Consider the following 20,464-nt stretch of genomic DNA (forward strand, 5'->3'; position numbering starts at 1 on the left):
TCGTTTTGTATTGACAATGTTGTTTTGGCAAAAAAAAAAAAAAAAAAAGTATAAAAATTATGGATCTTTTCTAACATATATGCACAGATAAATAGAAAGAGAATACACATCAAATAGTAGCCACACCTGGGGATCATTCAATGTCTTTCTGCATTGTTTGAATCTAATGTATTTGAAAAACACCAACACCCATCATTAACCAACTCACCTATCCCGAAATAGCAGAGCTCCCCAGGTAGGAGGGTAGGGGAGGAAACCCTCAATGAGGACATGGTCAGTATTGTCCTCATTCTGGAACCCAGTCCAACCCACAACAGACAACTCACACAGACTGAAAGAGGAGCCAGGGGTTGGGGGTGTCTCATTGTAACACTCATTTTTATATAAATATTCGCAAGTCATGTTACAGAATAAGCCCCACTGGGGAAAAAGTCAACGTTATGGTTTTGTTAAACTGAGCCCTGCCTTCTAGTTGGGGCCCCAGCCTGGAAGTGCCTGCTGCTTTGGGAAGGCTGGGGCTGCTGCTGGGAGGCTGCTAAAGAAGCTGCCTGTGTTGCCCACCCCCTGAACCAACCCCCTTCTTTGGTGTGTGTTCATGGTGACCTTCTCTGGCCACCTCTCCCTCCCATAGTTTGGGACAGGTTACTGTGGAACAGGGCCCAGGAATCCTGGGGGCACTTGGAAATGGGGTGGTGGTTAGGAACTTAGCCATTAAGAGGTGGAATCTGAAGCTTAAAGGCTGAGCCTTTTTAGAGCTGTGGGCCACACAGAATAGGAACAAGTCTGGAGAGACCTGGGCTGACAGCCAGGTACTATTGCCCTTTCTTCTAGCTTAAATTCTAGGTCCCTTTCCCTGTTGGTCTACTTCCTTCTGGATCCTACATACCCAGGGTCAAGCCCTGGGATTCTGCCTGTCCTCTCCAGGCTCTTGCCCTGGGACACCCTACCCCTACAGAGAGGCCAGAGGCTAGGAACACAGCACCAGTCTGAGGATTTAATTAACCAGGAAGGGGATTATAGGGAGGGGCACCCCTGTAAAAATGTACAAAAGGTCTGGGGAATTTGTGGAAGGGGTGATAAATATGTACATGGAACCCCTTATTCCTTTAGTTCCTCCTTCCTCAGCCCTAAGAGGGCATGAGAACTTGGGTAGTAGGTAAAAGGGAGGGGGCACTTTGGCCTCTGGCTTAGTGAGCCCTTGGGGAGGCAGGCCAAGGGCCTAGAGGCCCTTAGAGGGGGCATTGGTGCACCTTAGGTCATGAGCCATAACCTCTGAAATGAACCCCTCATGTGCACACGCGCGCACGCACATGCACACACACACCTCTCTAGAGGCTTGTGACCTCTGTCCTCCCAGTGACCCCACAGTCCACGAGATACTTGCGGGGGGTTGGGGATTCTATACCTAGGTCCGTGACTTCAGAGATGACCATGAAATTGTGACCTTTGCCTTCCAACCCTGGCTTAAAAACTTCAGCCCTAGGACTTTTGTCACAAGGTATGGGGAAAGGGGGTGGAGCTTTGCCCCTGCCCCTCACTTCTCCTCACCTGTCAGCCCGGGCTGGGCCAGGGGCCCTAGGTGGGGAACTGGGCCGGGGGGCGGGCACAAGAGGTGGTGGTGCTCCTAAAAGGGCTCCTGGTGGGGTCTTGCTGAGAAGGTGAGGGGTTCCTGGAGTTGCAGTAGGTGGTGGTGGAGGAGCCAAACGGCTGTATAGCAATGGATGAGCAGGGTCTAGACTATAGAGGCGGGCAGCAGCCATGGCCCCTGGTCCAGTCAACTCCTCACCTGCCTCATAGAAGCGTGGTGGCCTGGCCAGGCGTGGGGGCCCTGCCAACCAGGTTGGCTCTGGGAAGCCTGCACAGCGATCAGGCAGACTAGGGCCAAGAAAGGGGGGTGGCCGGGGCCTCTCCAAAAGCAAGTGAAGACCTTGAGGCCCAGTGGTTGCAGCAGCGGCGGCGGCAGCGGCGGCAGCAGCAGCAGCGGCGGCGGCAGCGGCGGCAGCTGCAGCAGCAGCCTCTTCTTTCCGCTCTTCTTTTACCCGAACAGACTCTTTGGCTGGCCGCGCTCCTTCCTCGCCAGCCCTGGCTTTAGGAGTAGCAGGAGAAACTCGCAGCTGAGGCCGTGAGAAAGGGAGGTCCCTGGTGGAGTGCGGAGAGCACAAGGGGAAAAATTGAAGGAATTCCTGTGGCTGACAGCACTGGAGTAAGTTAGATGGCAGTTATGTAGTGGATATATACCTGTCCTTCTCCTCCTTGGTGACAGAGGGCTCTCTTCGCTCCATAGGTCGCTCCTTATCTGAGCCCGGTGTCCGGGCAGTTTCAGGGGGTCGGACCCAAGCAGGAAAGGCAAGAGGACTGCGGTGCAGGCGGCCCCATGGGTCTGGTGGGGAGGCAAAGGCTGGTGGGGCTCCTGGGCTTTCTTTCTGGGCAAAGACGGCGCTGGAGTCTGAGTAGAAGGTAAAGTAGAAAGTGACAGGGGCTGGGGCGGATGGGGGGGGCACTCTACAGAGAGCATCACAGGCCTAGCTTGAGCCCATAGCCCCACTGTCACAGCTCCCACTCCTCATTTCCCATTCTACCCAGCACTCACTGAATGTGGGGCTGCCCAGGCCTCCAAAGGCCCCGTTGGAGAGAGCCGCCAAGGAAGCGAAGCTTGTGGGGCGCCCAAAGGGATCTGTGAGAGGAAAGGGGGACTGGTCAGAGCACAGGGCAAGCTAACTTTGAGCAGGCCCAAAGAAATGGTGGGGACGAGGTAAGTCAGTAAAGAAGCTGGAACACTTAGTGGCTTAGGTTTTTTGTTATTTGTTCTTTGAAACAGGGTCTCACTATATAGTTCTGACAGGCCTGGAACTCACAGATATCCACCTGCCTCTACCTCCCCATGTACCGGGATTAAAGGCGTTAAAACCAGCTCTTAGGGACTTAGCTTTAACAACCATGTACGGGGCATTTCTCGGGTCAGACCAGACACTGCACAATGCTGTTAAACCTCTTTACAATCTCCTGAAGTAAAAAGGACCATTCCCATTGTCAAGTGATAAAACAGGCCCAGAGAGGTGAAATGACTTGCCCAAAGACATCTAGCTATAAAGTGGCACCATCAACTTGGGGCCTCTCTGATTTTAAAAGTCAAATTCTTATCTGTACCCCCATTCAAGACTCCTGAGACCTCTTAGCAGGTCTCAATTCTATTAGCAAACTACTAGTCTGAAGACTTCTACTAGCTTCACCCTATCTGAAATACCTTTCTCAGGCTGACTCTAACTTCATACTTATCACAAATCTGTCAGAATAAGAATTAACTAGTTTACCCCTATGTGGGAACCTCATAGTCTTTGTAGCCAGAAAGTTGACCTGGGTTCAACTTATTTTTTCTTCCTTTTTTTTTTGGCCCCCCCCTTAAATCTCCCCAAGAGACTTTCAAGTCTCCTTGAGGGCAATGACCACGCTCTCTCTTCAGACTGCATAGCCTTCCTTCTCCACTCCCCCAAGTGAAACGCTATCCTCTATCACTGGCTGTTTCAGAGATAGGAGTCCCACCGGCAGAGTGGGAACCATCCTGCCTTTCCATGCTCATTCCACAGAAGAGGGAACCACATAGACAGTAGGGAGATTAACTGACTAAGGTCATAAAGTAAATAGAATCCTATCTACCCAACTTGAGTTGTCTCTTAGGTCTGGTTTCTATCTCTACCTCCTGTTAAGAACAGGGCATAGAAAGTCCCAAAATTCTCTTGGCTCTTACCAATGTGGGTACTGGGGCTCAGGAAGGGTCCATGGGCCCCAGGAGCTGTCGTGAAAGGATTGGCTGCAGCATGGACGGCTCCTGGGGCAGAGAAGTGGAAGATTCTGATGAAGACAAGTGACAGCAAGGTGGACATTGGGCTATAGGCTCTGGGAGGGCTAGCTAGACTCACCAGTCGCAGTGAAGAGGGAGGCCGGGTGGGAGAGCTCCTGCCCAGGGGGCAGGGCCCCATAGGGTCCCGGAAGGCAGGGTAGGAGGTCGTTCCGAAAGTCAAGCTTGTGGGAATCACCCTGCATGGGACATAGGGGGAGGGCCAGTGAGGAGCTAAGTCTGATCTAGAATTTTTACCCTTTTTATACTATTATTCTTAGATTATCCCTAGCTCTTAACTTTTACCACTAGCTTCCCTCCAAGAGCTGGCTGGCACCAAGGGAGACTTCAGTGCTTTCTACCACATCCTTTATAGTATCTTCTCCAACCATTCCAGTAACTAGACAGAGAACTCAGGTGCTATACAACAGTTCACCAGCAATGAGACAGGAGAAAAGGCTTGTTAAAATTTTCTGAGCTTTGTTGAAGGTCACTACCCAGAACACATACAACCCGACTCTCAGACCCACTCTCCCGAGCCCTCCAGCCCCAGTACCTTCATCTTTTCCTGGTGTCTCAGGATCATGTAAGCCACACGAACATGCATGGCACACCACTTTCCTGGTTTCTGTCGCCCCAGGATGACCAAAGGGAAAGGGAAGGAAAAATGTTCACTCATCACCTATCCCAGGCCTGGCCCTGGGCCCAGCCTTGCTACACAGCATCCTCAATCATCATCCCTACAACTTAAGGCCTAAGGAAACTGAGGCTCAGAGAGATGAACTGTTTTGCCCAAGGTCCCATGGCCAGGTATATCTAAGCCTAGGCTATTGTTTTACACCTGGCTGCCTTCACATCTTGAGCTTAATTTTTCCCAAGCAGGATCCCACCAACCATAGCCAAACACCCTGAAACCATAGCCAGCCCCCAGCCTCATGCAGCCTGAGATCCTCACCAAACTCACCCTCAAAGGTGGCCGGAAATGATCAGGGATCTGGGGATGGTAAAGGAGAGATTGGAGGCGATTCAGACCTGTTTACTGACCTGAGTGTCAAATCTCTACAGCACTGTTCCCACAATTTCCCTGAGTCTATGGCTCCCTCACACCATTCTTGGCAGTGTCACAATTCCTTTCCTATTCCCCCCCCATACCCCCACTATAGGTATGGCTCCTTCTGTATTAGGTTTCTGAGCAAGATCCTAGGGCTGTGCCCTGTTGCGATGGCTGGGTAGGACAGGTTTCTCTACCAGAGAAGCAGTCTGTCCAATAATGGTTCCATATATAGAAACCCTTTGGGTAGGGGCCTTCTAAGGGAGTCAGAAAACTTTAGTCTGCCCTTCAGGAAACTTGTCCTGCACTTTTTTCACAGTATTCTCAGAGCCCTGGGGTCTGAGACATGTGAGGAGTAGGGGAAAGACTTTGGTCATTTTATAAAGGTTAAGTTTATCTTTCCATGGACAGGGCTTCCTGGTACGATGTTATTTGGGAAAAAATTTTGTGACTTGCATTTGAAAACCGCTACAAGAAAGTCAGTCTTGCTAGAGATATAACTCAGTAGTACATGCATGTCTGAGGCCTTAGGTTTGATATCTAGTATCACACCAAACAAAAAAAACTAAAATACAAAGCTACTGCTCTATTAATTACTTCACTCTTGGGACAATGTCATCAACCTTCTATTCCCTGTTCCTGGTAAGACCTGTTATACAAAAGTTCTCTCTTTAGACACCTGAGGGTGGATTGTAGGGAAGAGCCAAGAACTCACCCTTCTCTAGTCAATTCTGCTCTCCCCTCAACATACCTTCCAACTCCCCCAGGACCTGCCCTGCCCCCCCTCACCTGTGTCCCCTTCTGGGGGAGCCCGCTCAGCACTGGCCCCAGTCGTGGTGGCAGCTCAGGGTTCGTGTTCTGGGAAAGGGGAGTGTAGGGATCAGACAGGAGAGCCAGTACCAAGTTAAAAAAGATGTAGAACTAAGCTGGAATATGGGTCAGGAGAGGAATCACGGCTTTGCAAAAAACCTGGGTCCAGAAGGTAGGACAGGAAGCTAGAAACATTTTGGGGAATGGGAAGAAGGTATAGGGGTCCAGGATGTTTATAAGGAATAGGAAGTAGTAGTTGTCTGGATTTGGAGCTCACCTTGGGCTGGAAGGCCCCCTGCAGGGAGCCAAAGGAGACAGCTGGTGGGAGACCCGGAGGGAGCCCGGGCACAGCGGGAGGGAAGGCCATGTATGGCTGTGGAGAGAAGGGCACTAGTCCAAGCAGGGAGTGGAGATGCATCCCAGGTCTGGTCTACCCATTAGTTCTTTGGCCTCCACCCTAACACCCCCAAGGAGCTTTCCCAAGCTCAGGGCTCTTCCTGCTTTTGGAGCTGAAGACTGGACTCCACTGATCCATACATTCCCACACATCACACACCCTCACACACTCACATTATGTCGGAAAAGGCCTTCCATCTTTCCTGGGTATTTCTCAAACTAGGGAAGAGAAGGGAAGAGTAAGCTGCCAGCCAGGGAGCCAGTCTTCCTTCCCCTGTAGGAGACACCTTCCCTTAGGCCTCTGAGCCTCAGCAGCAGCCCAAGGAGGAGCTCACCATGTGGCCGTGGGGAGGCAGCAGGCCCGGGGGGTAGGGAGTGAAGTGCTGGTGGGTGTGCTGGTGGGTGTGCTGGTGCTGGTGGTTGTGCTGGTGGAACTGGGAGGCCAGGGGCCGGGCTGAGCCCCCTGCTCCCACCACCTCAGGGCCACCCTGGGCATTCAGGTAGCGTGAGTTCAGGTCCTGGCCGATCAGGTCCTGCTCTGTGGGAGGGGAGGGGAAGAGGCTTTAATATCTTGGCGCCACCAAGTCAGCCTCTTTGGGCCGAGGTGACTGGTCTTCCCTTTAGCCTTGAGCCACTCCCTCCACAGGCCCTTGGTTCCTGCTAAAGCCAACTAAGCCCATCCTTAGGGCCATTGGCCCCCCACCACTCCACCCTGCCAGGACCCCAAACTCACCAGAAAGGGCGTTAGCGGCTGAGGCCCCAGGGTGCCCTGGCACCTGCAGCAGAGGTGGGGGTGGGGGCAGGGTGGGGCCAGGGGAGACCAAGGAGGGGTGGTGGGGTGGTGGTGGTGGGCGCAACCCATGGGGAGGAAAGCTGTGGGAGGACAGAGGCAGGGGCAGTGAGGGCGTCGGGGGCCGGTGGGTGAGCTGCGCGGACGAGGAGGAGGCAGATGAGGAGGAGGAGGACGAAGAGGATGATGAGGGGGGAGGCTGAGCCACGGGAGGGGCCGGGGCCTTGGGGGGCGGCCGTGAAGAGCTGGGGAGAGAAGTGGGGAGATGAGTGAGGGGTGGGAGGTGCTAGCTCTAACAGGAGGTGGGTCAGAAGCCTGGGTGGTGATGTGGCCTTGGTTCTCCAACATGGGAGATGGTAGAACTTGGCCCCCAGGGACTCCCTGTAGAGAACCCAGTCTCAGGATGAGATGCCTCCCACACCCAGCAACCCCTTCTCCTCTTTAGATCTAATTTTCACAGAGATGCCTCTGTCATCTCTTGCCATATGACTTTCTATTTTCTGACTCAACCACAGTATAAAACAGAGTATTCATTTTGATGTTTAATTACAATGAGCCACCGGAGTTACCACCCTAAGATAGTAGAAGCAGTACCACATTATCCTGTCCTGCCACTCGGGTAGCCTGAACTCCATGCCCATCCTGCATGAACACCCTAGGTGACCTTGAGCAAGTCACTGCCCCTCTCTGAGCCTTAGTTTTCTCAATAACAACAATGATGATGAAGACAAACAACAATGAAGAGCCCGTAACAGTAGTGCCATTAACTCCTAACCCTTAATGAGTACTTACTGTAGACCAACTGCTGGCATTGGCTCTACAAGTCAATGTAAGTATCCAACATGTCGAATTACCTTCCCCAGCGTTACTGTAGCCATGCAACCATCTGTACTACACCAATTCTCTTCTAGAACGTAACTCACTTTTTGTCTATTCTAAGTAGTAACGTGTGAAATCAGAAAGCTAAGATATTAACCATATTTTCCTAAAGCAGCTGACTTTGCCTATTTTACAGTTTACCAAGGCAGGACCGGAAATCATCCCGTATTTTGCTAATGATATATGTACACACTTTGGGAAACACTGCTTTCTCTCAGAATCAATCCTCAAAATAGCTTTCAGAAAGAGGTACTATTATTATTTCATCTCATAACAAAGAGAAAATTGAGGTTCAAAGAGGTCAAGCGACTTGTCAAAAATCACACATCCATTAAGTGGCCGGTCTGAATCCAGAGCTGGCTGACACTAAAGTCAGCATTATTAATTGTCAAGTTAGCACTTCCCAAAGTATGTTTCCAAGAACATTTCTGTAGCAGATGCACATCTCACAAAGCTCTTAACAGCATATACAGCTACAAAATGGCACAAATGGGACTGCCCTATACATGAATGTATAAAGGGCTTAAGGAAGTCCTGCAGTAATCTCTTTAAATTTATTTTACCCAGTGTCACTCAAACTTTCCAATCTCAGAATCCTCTCCCAAGTCAGACTCTTTCCATGTCCCAGTTATAGAATATAGCCCTTCCAGATGACATCGGACCCCTGTACGCTCACCTGCCAGTGCTGAGGTCCAGGCTGCTGCCATAAGGAGAAGTTCGGAGGCCGAAGGGTGAGACCCGAAGCTGCAGCTGGTGCTGGGGTGGGGGTGGCAGACTGGGGGTAGCTGGTAAGGGTGTAGGGGATGAGACGGGAGGCCGAGGGGCTGGTGGAGGTGGTGGATCCTTTGGGGGGAAAGGCACTAGCAGCGGGTCAGGCCCCGGGGGCTGCTCTTGGCTCCGCTCCAGGCCCGACACTTTAGGGACCACAGACAGTTTTGCTTCACAGTTCCCATTGAAGGTGCCATGAGGACCCGAGGCTGTGAGTGCAGGATGGCAGACATGCTTAGCAGAGGTTCATGCTCACCCATTTCTCCTTCATGCTTCCATCCCAGCCCTTAGGACCAACCTTTGCTGGTTGAGACCGTAAAGGAAGGGTCAAGGTCATCATCGGAGACCTGGGAGAGAAAGGCAGGTAAAGGTTAGGTTAGGGAAAGGCTTGTTTACTTCATCAGCCTAGCTATGATCTATTGGAATGCTGGCCTTAGGCGACTTTAAGAAGGAAGTGGGGCCACTGAGGCCAAAATTCTGCCATTGCCAGAGATGGCATAGATGACAGCAGATCAAAGCAATGTCAACTAAGACTAACTCCTGGGGGCTGCAGAAATGGCTGAGTGGTTAGCACTGCTTGTTTCTGTTCAGAGGACCCAGGTTAGATTCCTAGCACCCATGTCAGGTAGTTCACAACTGTCTATAACTCCAGTTTCAGGGGAAATTGATTCCTCTGGTCTCTGCGGGTATCTATACTCACTCATAGAGACACATGCATAATTAAAAAAATAATAAAATATTTCTGCTTGATTTGAGATAGAGTCTCAGTATGTAGCCTTGGCTGGTCAACTCAGAGCCCTGCCTGCCTGTGCCCCCTGAGCGCTAGGATTAAGGGTGTAAATCATTATGCCTAGTCCTAATCAAATAAATTTTTAAAAAACCAGATGAACTGCTAATACAAAACACTATTAACAAAAAAACCCAAAACCCCAAAAAAACAAAACAAAACAAAAAACCAAAACCAGAAACAAACCAAAACCAAAATGAAACAACAAACCAAAACCTTTAAATTGGTGATATTCTCAGAGCTGAAAAGTCCATGTAAAACACAGACGAAGATCTTTTGACAATGGTCCTCTAGTCTCCTGTGACAATTAGTTAAAATTGGATAGTGACCCCAGCTCCCTCCATAGGTAGACTACGATCCTTTAGCTCACCTCAATCACTTTCTAAAAACTTTGAGAAGAAAAAGACAAACATCATGGTGTATAAATGTAGTTACTTATGGGAGTAAGGGGGTAGAACATTACCTTCCAGGGCACATTATTTCCCAACAATCACTAAAGAAACTGAAAGAGCTTTCCAGGATGAGCATCTGCACTGACCAACCATGGTCTGCTGTCCTCACTGCAAGACTCTAATGATACAAAAAATGCTGCTGGCCACAGGAAAGACCATTCAGTTCCAGACTCACTTTGGACTCCTGTAGAAAACTAGTAGAGGCTTAAATGGTTCAAGGTTGCTGGACGAACCGACCTTTCAATTCTCTGATTACCGAGCCATGCTCATCATTAAAAACAATGGGTGTAGGGGTGGCATCATGTTTGGAGAGACAGATCAGCAGTTAAGAACCCTGGCTGCTCTCCCAGAAGACCCAGGTTGGACTCCTACCACCCACATGGAGGCTCACAACTGTCTGTAACTCTAGTTCCCAGGGATCTGATACTCTCTTCTGGCCTTCTCAGGCACTGAACACAGGTGATATGCAGGCATACATGCAGACAAGACACCCACATACAAAATTAAAAACAAAACAAAACAAAACAAACCCTCAAATCAAACCAAACCAACCAACAACCCAAACCAACCAATCAAACAAACAAAAAAACCCAAACCAAACAAACAGGGAAAAAACAAACAAACAAACAAAACAAACAAAAACCACCAGGTGCAGCAAGATAGCTCAGCAGGAAAAAGCACTTGTGAAGCCTGATGACTTGAGTCCCACCCCATGTTGGAAGGAGAGAACTGACCCCTCAAAAACACATGGACACTATGGTCTCACCCCTCATCCCAACACCACCTCCTTCCTTCCCTTCCTCCTCAAAACTTAATTCTGGTTCAATACCATGAATCCCACTCAGGAAGGATGTCTGGTGATTGTGGGAGTTCTTTAAACTGCAGGCTGCTTGCTTAAACACCAGCAACAGCGCCCACCCAACAGTCCTAGCCCTACTCACCCTCTCATCCAGATCACTTTCTGCGTCACACTGAGAAGAAAAGAGAAAGACATGAGGAGATAGAAGTGGGAAGGGACCCACCAGGGAAGGGTAGGGCCATTACAGGTAGATAACACTTACTATATATCCAGCTTCCAGAGAGTGACGGGAGAAGGCCTGAGAAAGACCAGAGTCCAGAAGTAAGGGAGGCTGACTGACCAGGCAACTGTACAAAGCCACAACTCCCAGCCAGACATTCAAGGGCACTTAAAAACTACTCTCCATCACTTTTTCTAGTTTCTTTGTATTTCCCACCTCCATTGCCAATGATTTTACTATTTTCCTAATACACTAGGTTCTCAAATCTTAAATTTTATTCAAAACAACTTTTCATTTCTTTCCTCAGTAAACTTCTGACTACTTTGGGGCCCAAGACATTCTAGGGGGCTTTCCCTAACCGCAACCCTCTGCCCATCCCCCAGACAGAATGAGTGGCTTCCTCATGTGGGTTTCTGTAGCACTTTGCCTAGATCTCTCCCAGATCATTGCCTTGTACAGCTGCTCAAGCTAGTGTAGGTGTTTGCTTGCTGGCTATTTCTTTCCCCCTGGGCTGCCACCAGCTAGAGGAAAGGGCAGAGACATCTAACTTATTTATAATTCAACTAAGTGTCTTTGATGTGTCCCTTGAATTATCAGCATGTTTGTAGTATATACAGGACAAGCAAAAGCAAGTGAGTTTGACTGTAGTTAAGTCCTTCAGACCTGGACTGGAGAGGGGCTGCTGTTCAGTTTGTTCTGCCTGCCTTCCTCTTTGCTACTAGAAACTGGGATTCCTGTTTAGGATTGGTAGTTGTGATGCTCATAGAAAGTCAATCTCCATGAATGACATTCTGACTGAGGAATTTTGAAGGACTGGGATCTGGGACAAGCTCACCTCTTTCCTTCTTCGCTTATTGGGCCATTTGCGGGGCCTATCCCCAGGGGGTCGGCCAGGCTCACGGTCTGAGCTGTCCCCTGGCTCCCCAGTGGCCCCACTGGAGCCCCCCCTCTTCCGTTTCCCAGAATGCTTCAGCCGATGTTCCAGTCGTTCTGGGGGCTGAAGAGATGCATCCTTCTGTAGAAGAGGTGGTGGAAATATGGTTGGAGAAAGAAAAGCTCTCCAACTCTCTAAGGGTGACCAAGTTACTCAAATGCCTCTCAAGCAGGATAACCTAGGTAGTCTCCAGAGACTAGCTCTACCTCCTCCCACCCCAGGGTGGGGCAGAAGCCTGGCAAGAGGAGCCGGTTGCTCTGGTTTGGGGTGTCACCACTGCCCCCTCAATCCCATCCTCTCTAAGGGCTATCTCCTCCTCTCTGCCCTTCTGACCCTCCTCGCAAAGACCCCCAAATCCCATTAGGGCACACCTGCAAGGCCTCAAGGCTGGCAAAGCTAGCGATGGCAAAACCATCGATCAAGTCTTCCTCTTCTTCCTCCTCTTCAGGCTCCTCCTCGGCTTCTCCGTCGTCTGCGCCCCCCTCTTCCTCCTCCTCCTCTTCCTCTCCGCGGCTGCCCGAACCGGCAGGCCGCTTCCGAGCTCGCGGTCTCGGGGGTCGAGGCCTGGGTCGGGGCCGCCGCCGTCTTAGGCCCCCAGGCCGCTCTCCAGATGAAGCTGACGACCAGGGACGGGCGGGCGGCGGCGGTGACGACGAGGATGAAGAGCCTCGAGGGGCAGCCAACAAGGCCCGGGGCGCGTCACCGCCTGGACCTCGGCGGCGCCGCTGCTCCCGATCACGGTCTCGCCGCGAGCAGCGTCTTCGTCGCCGCTCCCCTTCAGCTGCCCAGCCCGGGCCTGGGGCCGCGGCCGTCTCCATGGTGACGGCCCTCAGCGCCGCATCCGGAGGTGGCGGGGCCCGAAGCGGCCTGTCCACAGGCCCCGGGTCGTGAGCGCGGCGCTGGCGCTTGCACAGGGACAAGAGAGCTCCGGCTTCCTCTTTAAAACAGGATCCGCTGGCCCCTGGCTTGCCCCAAGGCCAAGGCCCAGAGAGCCGGCGCCGCCCCCGGGGCGACAAGCCTGAAGGCCCCCCCTATAGGGCTGGCGGGGCCGCGACGACTAAAACTGGGCGGCCGTCCCTTTAAGGCGAGGCCTCAAATTGTCCAGCCCCCGGCCCCTTTAAGACGACTCCACTGTGTCCGGCTGGTCTAGTGCGGTGGCGGCCCCGTGCCAGGGGTCGAGGCAAGTCTCCCAGAGGAAGAGGAAGGACCACCCCTTTAAAAGGGGCGGAAAGCTCGACCTCCCCTTTAAAAGTGTCTTAAGTCCTCCGGCTGAAAGAGGCCACCCCTTTAAAGAGTCCAGAGGCCTTCAAACAGCGAGCTGTTCCTTTGAAGAGATCGTAGTTAAGTTTCTAGCTCTTCACAAGCTGTCACTTCCCCTTTAAGATGAATTTAATGAACTTCTTGCGTGGGACAGGAGGTAGAAAAACTCCGCTTGTCCCAGTTCTTCCAACAGGAGTTGTTTGTCAGCTTCGGCTGCTTTCCCCTTTAAGGCTGGCGTTGGAGTCGGCCGAGTTCGGTACCCACCCCTTTAAGGAGATTTAAAGAGGTCTACGCCTCTTGTAGCCTTGAAAGGTGCAAGGGGGCGGAGCCTGCCTTCCAAAGTCCCGGATGTGAGGCAACGGTGACGGATAGAGCTTCTCTCTCTGTCCTCCGACATAAAAGACTCTTCCTCCTTTCCTCCGTTCCTAACTGGCTTGTATATAGAAGGATCCGGAAAGGCCGCTGGGCAGCGAGGAACTCCACCGTATCCTCCTGTTGTCTTCTTGGGAGTCTTCGCCTTCTTCTCCACCAGAACTTCCCTGCCCCTCCTCCCTCTTCCTCCTCAGCCAACGCCTCCTTCCTCTCTCCGCCTCCTTCCCCCCCCTCCGAGACTCAGGCGTTTATAGGTTGGCAAGTATACGTCAATGCAAAGGGCGGAGTCAAAGTCGCGGAAGTGCCGGATGTAACCGCCTTCAAATCTTGGATTGGGTTGTCAGGTTAGCCCCGCCCTCCCCAGGTCTTGTGACTGGACTGGTCCGAACTAGGTGTTTGGAGTGATCTCTTAGGCCACCCGCCTCTTCCTGCTCTTCGTTTATTGGCCATCTACTGACGGCGACAGGCGAGGCACTGGGAGGTGGTGCCTGGAGTAAGAGGAGGCGGACCACTGGTAGGCGTTAGGCTGTCCTAGGTGTGCTTCTGTGATGTGTAGGGTCTGCCTTTTGCCAGTTGGTATTTTGCGCAAGCGCAGGGCGCTAACGCCTTCTGCCCATCTTTGGGCGGATTGGTCAACGGTAGCGTCGGAGCATACCTAGTCAGCGGTAGGGCGGAGACCAAGCTCTTGTTCCTGCGGGGTTGGAGCGGTGGCCTTCCCTTCCAGTGCTCAACAATAATAAACACTTTGCACTCGAGTGCGGATTACTCTCTCGCATTAATTCATTTGGTAATGAGTTCCGAGGTAAATATTTGCTATTCGATCCATTTTACTAAGGGTATCTGCTGTCAAACTGCCAGGATTCTAACTCCAGAGTGAAGGGCCTAGCCACTGTGCTACCATCTGCAGCGCTTACGTTATACCGCTCTGGTCTCTGATTTTTTTTGTTTAATGTATTATTATTGTGTAGGCATGAAATATGTGGGGGTGCGAGTGCCATTACATGCATGCTGAGACCAGAGGACAACTTTGTGGCGTTTTCAACATTTTCCTGGGTGTTGGGGATCGACTTCTGGTTACTATGCTCATCAGCTGAGCCACCTCACAGTCCCTGGCTGTTAATGTGGACGTTTCCTTGACAAACCTTGTTTTCTGGTCTATATAGTAAGGTGATAAAATTCCCTAATAGGGCTTATGCTGGTCAAATGTCTATGATAGGTTGTCCTAAGTGGGTGATTACAGCATTTGGGAAGAATTAAAGACCATCTTGATCAAGGCCTTAATCTGGTCCAAAGCCTTTTACTTTCTATGATATAAATGAGTTGTGTATCCTTGGCATACGTATCACCCCATAAAAGAGTTCCCAAGAGTGTTATCTCTGAATTGGGGATGTAGCTCAGAGGTAGTATATACAAGATTCTAGGTTTGATCCCCCAGCACTGCCAGGAGAGTGGGGTGGGCAATCTCCAGTGACCACTCCATTTCCTTTTTTTGCAACCCTTTTTTCTGATACTGCTCCCCACCTCTACTCCTTGGGTGAACAACATAAAAACATCAGCTAGTATAACTAATTGATCTCAAACTCTGCTGGAGACACAAAGGAGTCAGAAACATATATTGAAAACTTTATAGAAATATAGAGAAAAAAAATACAATTGATTCAGAGATTTCTCCCCTCCCTAAAGGACGGATGGACAAACAGTTGGAGCTCCTAGAGGTGACAAGGGTGTTCCCTGTCTATCTCCTCCTCTAGGAGCAAGGCATCTAGCTCCTTCAGCCGTTCTTGCAGTAGAGATCCCACATCCTGGCTGGGTGCCAGGTTGGGAGTAAGGGTTCTGCTGGCTGCAGTGCGGACCCCTCGTGATGGTCGCCGGGATCGAGGAAGGCTACTGTCCCGAAACTCTACTGCCCTTCGGAGCTTCCTAGAGCTGGTAAAAATCAGAGTTCCATTGCGTTCCTGTGGTTCCTCAAAGATGGTCTCAAAGGTCCTGGGTCAGGCAGGGAGAAGCGATCTTTAGCAGGATTCTCCTCCCTGGTTCAAACAACCCTCTCCTGCCCTCAGACCTTCCAAGTTCCTCACCTTCTGGCTGTGGGTGATTGGTAATTCTTATTGGTATAAATTTCTTCCAATGTGAACTCCTTCTTATTCAACCTGGAAACAGAGCAAAGGCACTGACTGGAAAGCATAGGCAATACCTGTGGGCTGATGGGAATTTTGGTTTCTGGGCCAATCAGAAGTGATAGTTGAAGTTCTAAGCACAAGCCATGTCCATGCCAAATTTAATCTTCCAGGTTCCTATGCTTCCTGAGAGGAGATAAAGCTATACTTCAGGAATGGGAATATTACCTAGTTGGTCAAGGGAGCTTCCGGCTATCTGAGCCTCTTACCTGATTGGTCGAGGCAGTCCCATTGGTGTAAGGTTTGGTTGTAGACGGACAGGTGTCCTCCGTATTCTGAATCTAGAAACCTTCCCCAGGGTCTGCAAAGATTGGGCAGAGGGTGAAAGAAAGGCATGGGCTGAGGCCTCAGCTGGCTCCTGTATCTATTCATTCATTACCTTCTTCTCTGGATCAGAAACCACCTTGTCTTTCGACGCTCTTAACTCCTTCCCCTTCGTTGAGCCTAATCTGTAGAGATGGTTAATAGTCAGGACAAAGGAATGCACAGCAACACACCTGTCTTCTGTCAGTGACTACTGAGCAAGGAGGCTCAGCCTGAGGCCAGACTTCCAGAGGGGCTATTAAGAGCACTACCTGGGTTCGGCTGGCTCGCAGAAGAAGGAAGCAGAGGCATTGGCTGAACAAGATGTAGCAAGAGAAGGTGAGACTCCCACTCCTCCAAGAGGGAAGACCTCTTTCCGGAGACAGGGCCGAGGAAGTGGTGGGGTCCGGGCCATCTCCCCACAACCCACAGTATGTCTCCGGGGCCTGGACTGGCTTGACTGGGCTGGAACAGGAGGCCAGCTACCTGGGTCAGGGGGCCCTAGATCAGGGCAGGAATAGCTTCGTCCCAGAGATAACTTAGGAACAGGTGCTGGGGAATTGCACTGAGTCCGCCACTGGCGGATAGGGGGCCGGGGGCTGACAGATGTCATTTTCTCAGTAGCCTTGGACTGCTCAGCCTCCGAGATGGCAATCTTCAACTCCAGTTTCATGGGAGGTGGAGGGGGTGGAGGCTGTGGCGCTTTGTTGGGTGTGAGGAAGATATCAGCAAAGCTTTCAAGCTTTGATCGGACGGAACGGAAGAGAGGGGCCAAGCCCCAGGGACTGAGACGGGGGCGTAAAAGGCTGGACGATGTTGGGGTCAGTGGGGTCTCCAGAGCAGGCTCTGCAGTTGAAGAAAGGAGAGAGTAATGGGGACATTCCTCACCCTCAGGTGATTAAAGCATCACCTCATAAGCCCCAGTCTCTTCCCCCAAACACTAATCTGTCTCTAGAGGAGTGAACCTGCCCCTAAAATGCTGTAATAGGATTGCCTAATGCCCTAAGCCCTGGATTTGATCCCTAGTCCTGCAACGCAAAACCAGAACTCCTCAACCCCCGAGGCGCAGATCTCAGTTTTATACATCCCACTCTGCCCTGGGAGCTAGCTAAGCCCCACCCATAGTTCTGCTCCTGATGTTTCAAGCTCACAGTGGCAACTCTTAAGTCTCATTCTTCTATTCAAGTCCTTACCCGGTACTGGGCTCTCTGGAGGATCTGCAGGCAGAGTGGACAGTTGACATGGGGGTTCTAGGTCACTGGGTATAGGCATTGGCTGACCAGCTTTTGTCACAGGCTCAGCTCTGGGGTGAAGGGAAAGGTAAGAGTTGGAGGTGCTTCCAAGTCCAGAGCCCTTCTACGCCAGTGCTTCCCCTGGCTCCTAGGGCTCCTGAAGATGCCCTCAGCTTGATAGCTTTGATAATCCCTTCCCCACCTTCTCACCTTTGTGCTGGGACAATGAGGTTGGGCTGATCTTCAGCAAAACCCTGTATATAAACAGGAGAGGTGTTTTGAAAAAGCAGGAAGCCATCTTTGGCTTCCCCAGCTCCTGTGTCCTAATTCATTCCCCAGATATCTGCTTGGTTGTACACAAGAGGCTTTTCTTATTTCCTTTATTTAAATAGTGTCTACCACATAAAATTTTGTTGTCATTGGGGTAGTGGCACATGCCTTTATCCCAGTACTTGAAAAGCCTAGTCTACATAGCAAGTTCTAGGCCACCCAAGTCTATATATTGAGACCTGGTCTCCACAAAACAAAACAAACAAAACAAACAAACAAACAAAAACAGTTGTCTTGGCCTTTACAGAAATCCACCCCCAGTCCCAAGCTTGCCCTAGCTGGACCCAGATGTCTTCACTGTACTTTCTTATACCTCAACTGGTTGTCTGGCACTGGCAATGTCTTTCAGTACCACCACCAGGGTGGGCTGGGGGACCTGGTCTGTCTTTTGTGAAGGGCTCTCCTCTGGGCCGGGGACCATCCTTGATCTCATCCTCGAGGTGGGTGAGGACTGGCGGATACGACTCAAGGGTTCTCTGCACAAATGCAGTGGGTCAGGAGGCCTAGAGAAAGAACGAGGTCAGTGGGCTCAACTGTCTTCTTGGCTTATCCCCTTCCCTTTCACACTTGCCTGGCTTCCAAAGACCACTTGACCTGGTGGGATGGTAAAGTGAGTGACTGAGTGCAGACAGAATCCTGCTGATGGTTGTGATTCAGTAGGCTGGGGACGTCTGCTTTGTGTGCCAGGGGGACCTACAGGAGAAAGAGCTGTTAGAAGCAAGCAAAACTGGGCTCACTGCTATAATCCCAGCATTTGTAAGGCCAACACAAGAGGATTGCTGAGTTCTAGGTCAGCTTGGGCTAAAAGGTGAGACCCTGTCTCAGTAAGACAAAACAACAACAAAAACTAGAATGGCTGGACAGGGTCTTCTGTGTCTCACTATGTCCTTAGCCACAAAGGTGAGAGAGATTTTAGCTAGAATACACTCAGATTCATAGAGGAGATGATTTGGTCTTAATTAAGGGTGAGATGTTAGTCAGGATCTACAGGTGTAGAAAGTAATCTACTCTTCTCCCCAGGCTCTGGAGAGACATAAAAGACAGCGTCATTTTCCTCATCTCTGCCTTGTGGCCAAAGGCACCACAGCATGATTCCCAAGAGGACAGAGAAGTGGCAATTTTGGATTTTTGGTTTCTTTAAAAAAAAAAAAAACAAAAAACACATACACAAATATTTTGTTTTTGTTTTAATCCCAGGTGTGGAATATGGGGCTGCTTTAGATTGTCCACAGCAGCTCACTATGGTTTGCCTCCAGCAGGGATGTAATTTTGTCAGCTGCAGATAGTTTCTGCAGTTGTGTGACATTTGGAATTCTGGGGACTTTCAGAGGACATATAAATGCTAATGCCCCCAGGAGTGGGTGGGCTGTTTGTTGATTGGATATTTGTTATTGTTCACAGGAAGAAATTAGATATCCTGATGGCGAAGATCAAACTTGCCCCGAGGAACTCAACACCTCTAATCAGCAGAAAGTAGTCTACCCCTGCCTTTATTCCGGGATCTCTTTCTTTCCTCTCTATCCTTTTTCTCTTTTATCTAGTGTCAGGGGGTTGGTAGGATGGAAGAAAGAAGAACCCAAAAGAGAACTATAACAGCGTAGTCAGAAGAGTTTTTCATACTCAGTAGGATGCAGTTGGTAGAAGGGGTGATTGGACGGACACACGAATTCCCCCGAACCATGAAGTCTTGCATTACGGAGGCTGCTTTGAAGGCTGGTTTAATGGAGCAGGTCCGACTTGAGTACTAAGCCAGGGCAGGGATGGAGGATAGGGAAGGGGGAGTGGTCTTTCACTTAAAGGGCTCACCCTGTTTGTAGCCATGACATCTTCTAGCACCACGGCCAGGACCCTCCGAGAGGCCTTTTCCAGGGATGAAGGGCTCCCCAAAGGCTGCAGCCTCGGTCTTTTCGGGCTCCTGGCTTCCCATAATGCTCGAGCTAGAGGCTGACGGCACAGGCTTGGCTGTGTAGAAGGGCTGGAGGGTGAAAGAAGTAGAAGACAGTTGCCGGAACCTGTTGTTGGCTCTTGTGATCGGGTACAGCCGTCAGCATCCCGGTCTCCCGAGCTCAAGTCAGGCGGGCGGGGTACGCTCTCACCTGGAGTCCCCAGGCAAATCCATGGGGGAAGCGGCGGTTCCGGGGAGTCCCTGGGGGATCCCAGGCTGAGGCCTGGGATAAGTTGGGGAGCGAGGGAGTGGGGAATGAGAGCCAGCTCCTCCCCCGGGACTCCGCCCTTCATAGTCCGCCTGCGGCTCCCGGCAGGGCACAAGCCCTTCCTCCAAGGGCGCCCCCGACCGGCCGCTCAGAGCCGGGTCCTCCTGTTGCAGCCGCCTTGATCACTCGGGCCCTGCCTGGCACCTGCCGCGAGACTGGATTGCGGAGGTTACAGCTCTCCCACAGGTCGAGCCTCCTGGGACCTTTGTCCCTGTAGATGCCTCCCTGAGGTTCTCTGGGATCCGGTGGGATCCCGGTCCTGAGAGGCTTCCGTTTCCGCTAGATTCCTGTGTGGTCCTTGCCCCACCAAGCAAGAGCTCCAAAAGAATCACTCCACATACTAACAGCCCTCCCTCCTACCAGATCGCCTAAATTGGATCTCTGAGGAAAGAATCCTACTGCACGGTTCTTCCAATCAGAAGCCGCGCGACTCCCCTCCTCCCACTGTGAGCTTCGGCTTAACGAAGTTCCCCGGGGGGAGGCCTAAACTCATCACCGAACTCAGTCCGGATCCTGGGGTATAAACTGTCAAACTGGTAGACCATTCACTCCAGTCCCAGAAGGTCCAGCCCACCGGTAACATCCCACCCCAAACCCCCGCCCTACTTGGATCCCCGCCCCGCGTTCTCGGGCGCCCCGGACCAGTTAGTTGGCTCAAACGTTTTCTTCGCCCGCCTCCCTGCCCTCTCTCCAGCCCGGTCCCCCCCACTCCTCCCCTCCCCCGCGTCGCTCACCGCAGCTTTCCAAGGATCCGGGGTTTTCAACAGCTCCCACCTCCGGCTTCTTTAAAGCCAGCCTTACACAGCGCTGTCCAACCGTCAGAGGCCTTTTTCTCTGTGTCTTAGGCACCGCCCAA

At 51.3% G+C, this 20,464-nt stretch overlaps 2 protein-coding genes and 1 long non-coding RNA gene across 6 annotated transcripts; 1 reads left to right on the forward strand and 2 right to left on the reverse strand.

Annotated features, from left to right (window-relative positions):
* Positions 1-359: 359 nt before the first annotated feature.
* On the reverse strand, positions 360-12,688 carry Fbrs (fibrosin). 2 transcript variants are annotated; one of them, XM_032892567.1, is made up of 18 exons: positions 12,093-12,688; positions 11,623-11,802; positions 10,830-10,865; positions 10,710-10,739; positions 8,828-8,876; positions 8,438-8,738; positions 6,826-7,127; positions 6,428-6,630; positions 6,267-6,311; positions 5,974-6,069; positions 5,676-5,744; positions 4,800-4,829; positions 4,392-4,463; positions 3,918-4,035; positions 3,746-3,826; positions 2,591-2,674; positions 2,239-2,446; positions 360-2,139 (listed from the first exon to the last, which is right to left on the reverse strand). In XM_032892567.1, exons 1-18 carry the CDS (start codon positions 12,537-12,539, stop codon positions 1,545-1,547), a joined length of 2,946 nt encoding a protein of 981 aa, XP_032748458.1. In that variant the 5' UTR covers positions 12,540-12,688; the 3' UTR covers positions 360-1,544. The 2 variants fall into 2 exon arrangements, with proteins under 2 accessions (XP_032748458.1, XP_032748459.1); XM_032892568.1 differs by lacking the exon at positions 6,267-6,311.
* An 867-nt stretch (positions 12,689-13,555) lies between these two features.
* LOC116891477 lies at positions 13,556-15,487 on the forward strand. Its single transcript, XR_004386839.1, has 2 exons — positions 13,556-14,155; positions 14,322-15,487. It is a non-coding gene; the product is annotated as an uncharacterized LOC116891477 (long non-coding RNA).
* On the reverse strand, positions 14,965-20,452 carry Prr14 (proline rich 14). Of its 3 annotated transcripts, none has more exons than XM_032892573.1 (11): positions 20,343-20,432; positions 19,492-19,563; positions 19,202-19,370; positions 17,967-18,088; positions 17,709-17,898; positions 17,276-17,319; positions 17,027-17,136; positions 15,910-16,679; positions 15,740-15,831; positions 15,432-15,503; positions 14,965-15,339 (listed from the first exon to the last, which is right to left on the reverse strand). In XM_032892573.1, the coding sequence occupies exons 2-8, from the start codon at positions 19,512-19,514 to the stop codon at positions 16,102-16,104; spliced, it is 1,236 nt and encodes a 411-aa protein (XP_032748464.1). In that variant the 5' UTR covers positions 19,515-19,563; positions 20,343-20,432; the 3' UTR covers positions 14,965-15,339; positions 15,432-15,503; positions 15,740-15,831; positions 15,910-16,101. The 3 variants fall into 3 exon arrangements, with proteins under 3 accessions (XP_032748464.1, XP_032748463.1, XP_032748465.1); XM_032892572.1 differs by having other exon boundaries at positions 19,492-19,763; positions 20,343-20,428; XM_032892574.1 differs by lacking the exon at positions 19,492-19,563 and having other exon boundaries at positions 20,343-20,452.
* Between the last annotated feature and the right edge of the window lie 12 nt (positions 20,453-20,464).

This window comes from Rattus rattus, chromosome 2, assembly GCF_011064425.1.
Source record: "Rattus rattus isolate New Zealand chromosome 2, Rrattus_CSIRO_v1, whole genome shotgun sequence".
Lineage (NCBI taxonomy): Eukaryota > Metazoa > Chordata > Mammalia > Rodentia > Muridae > Rattus > Rattus rattus.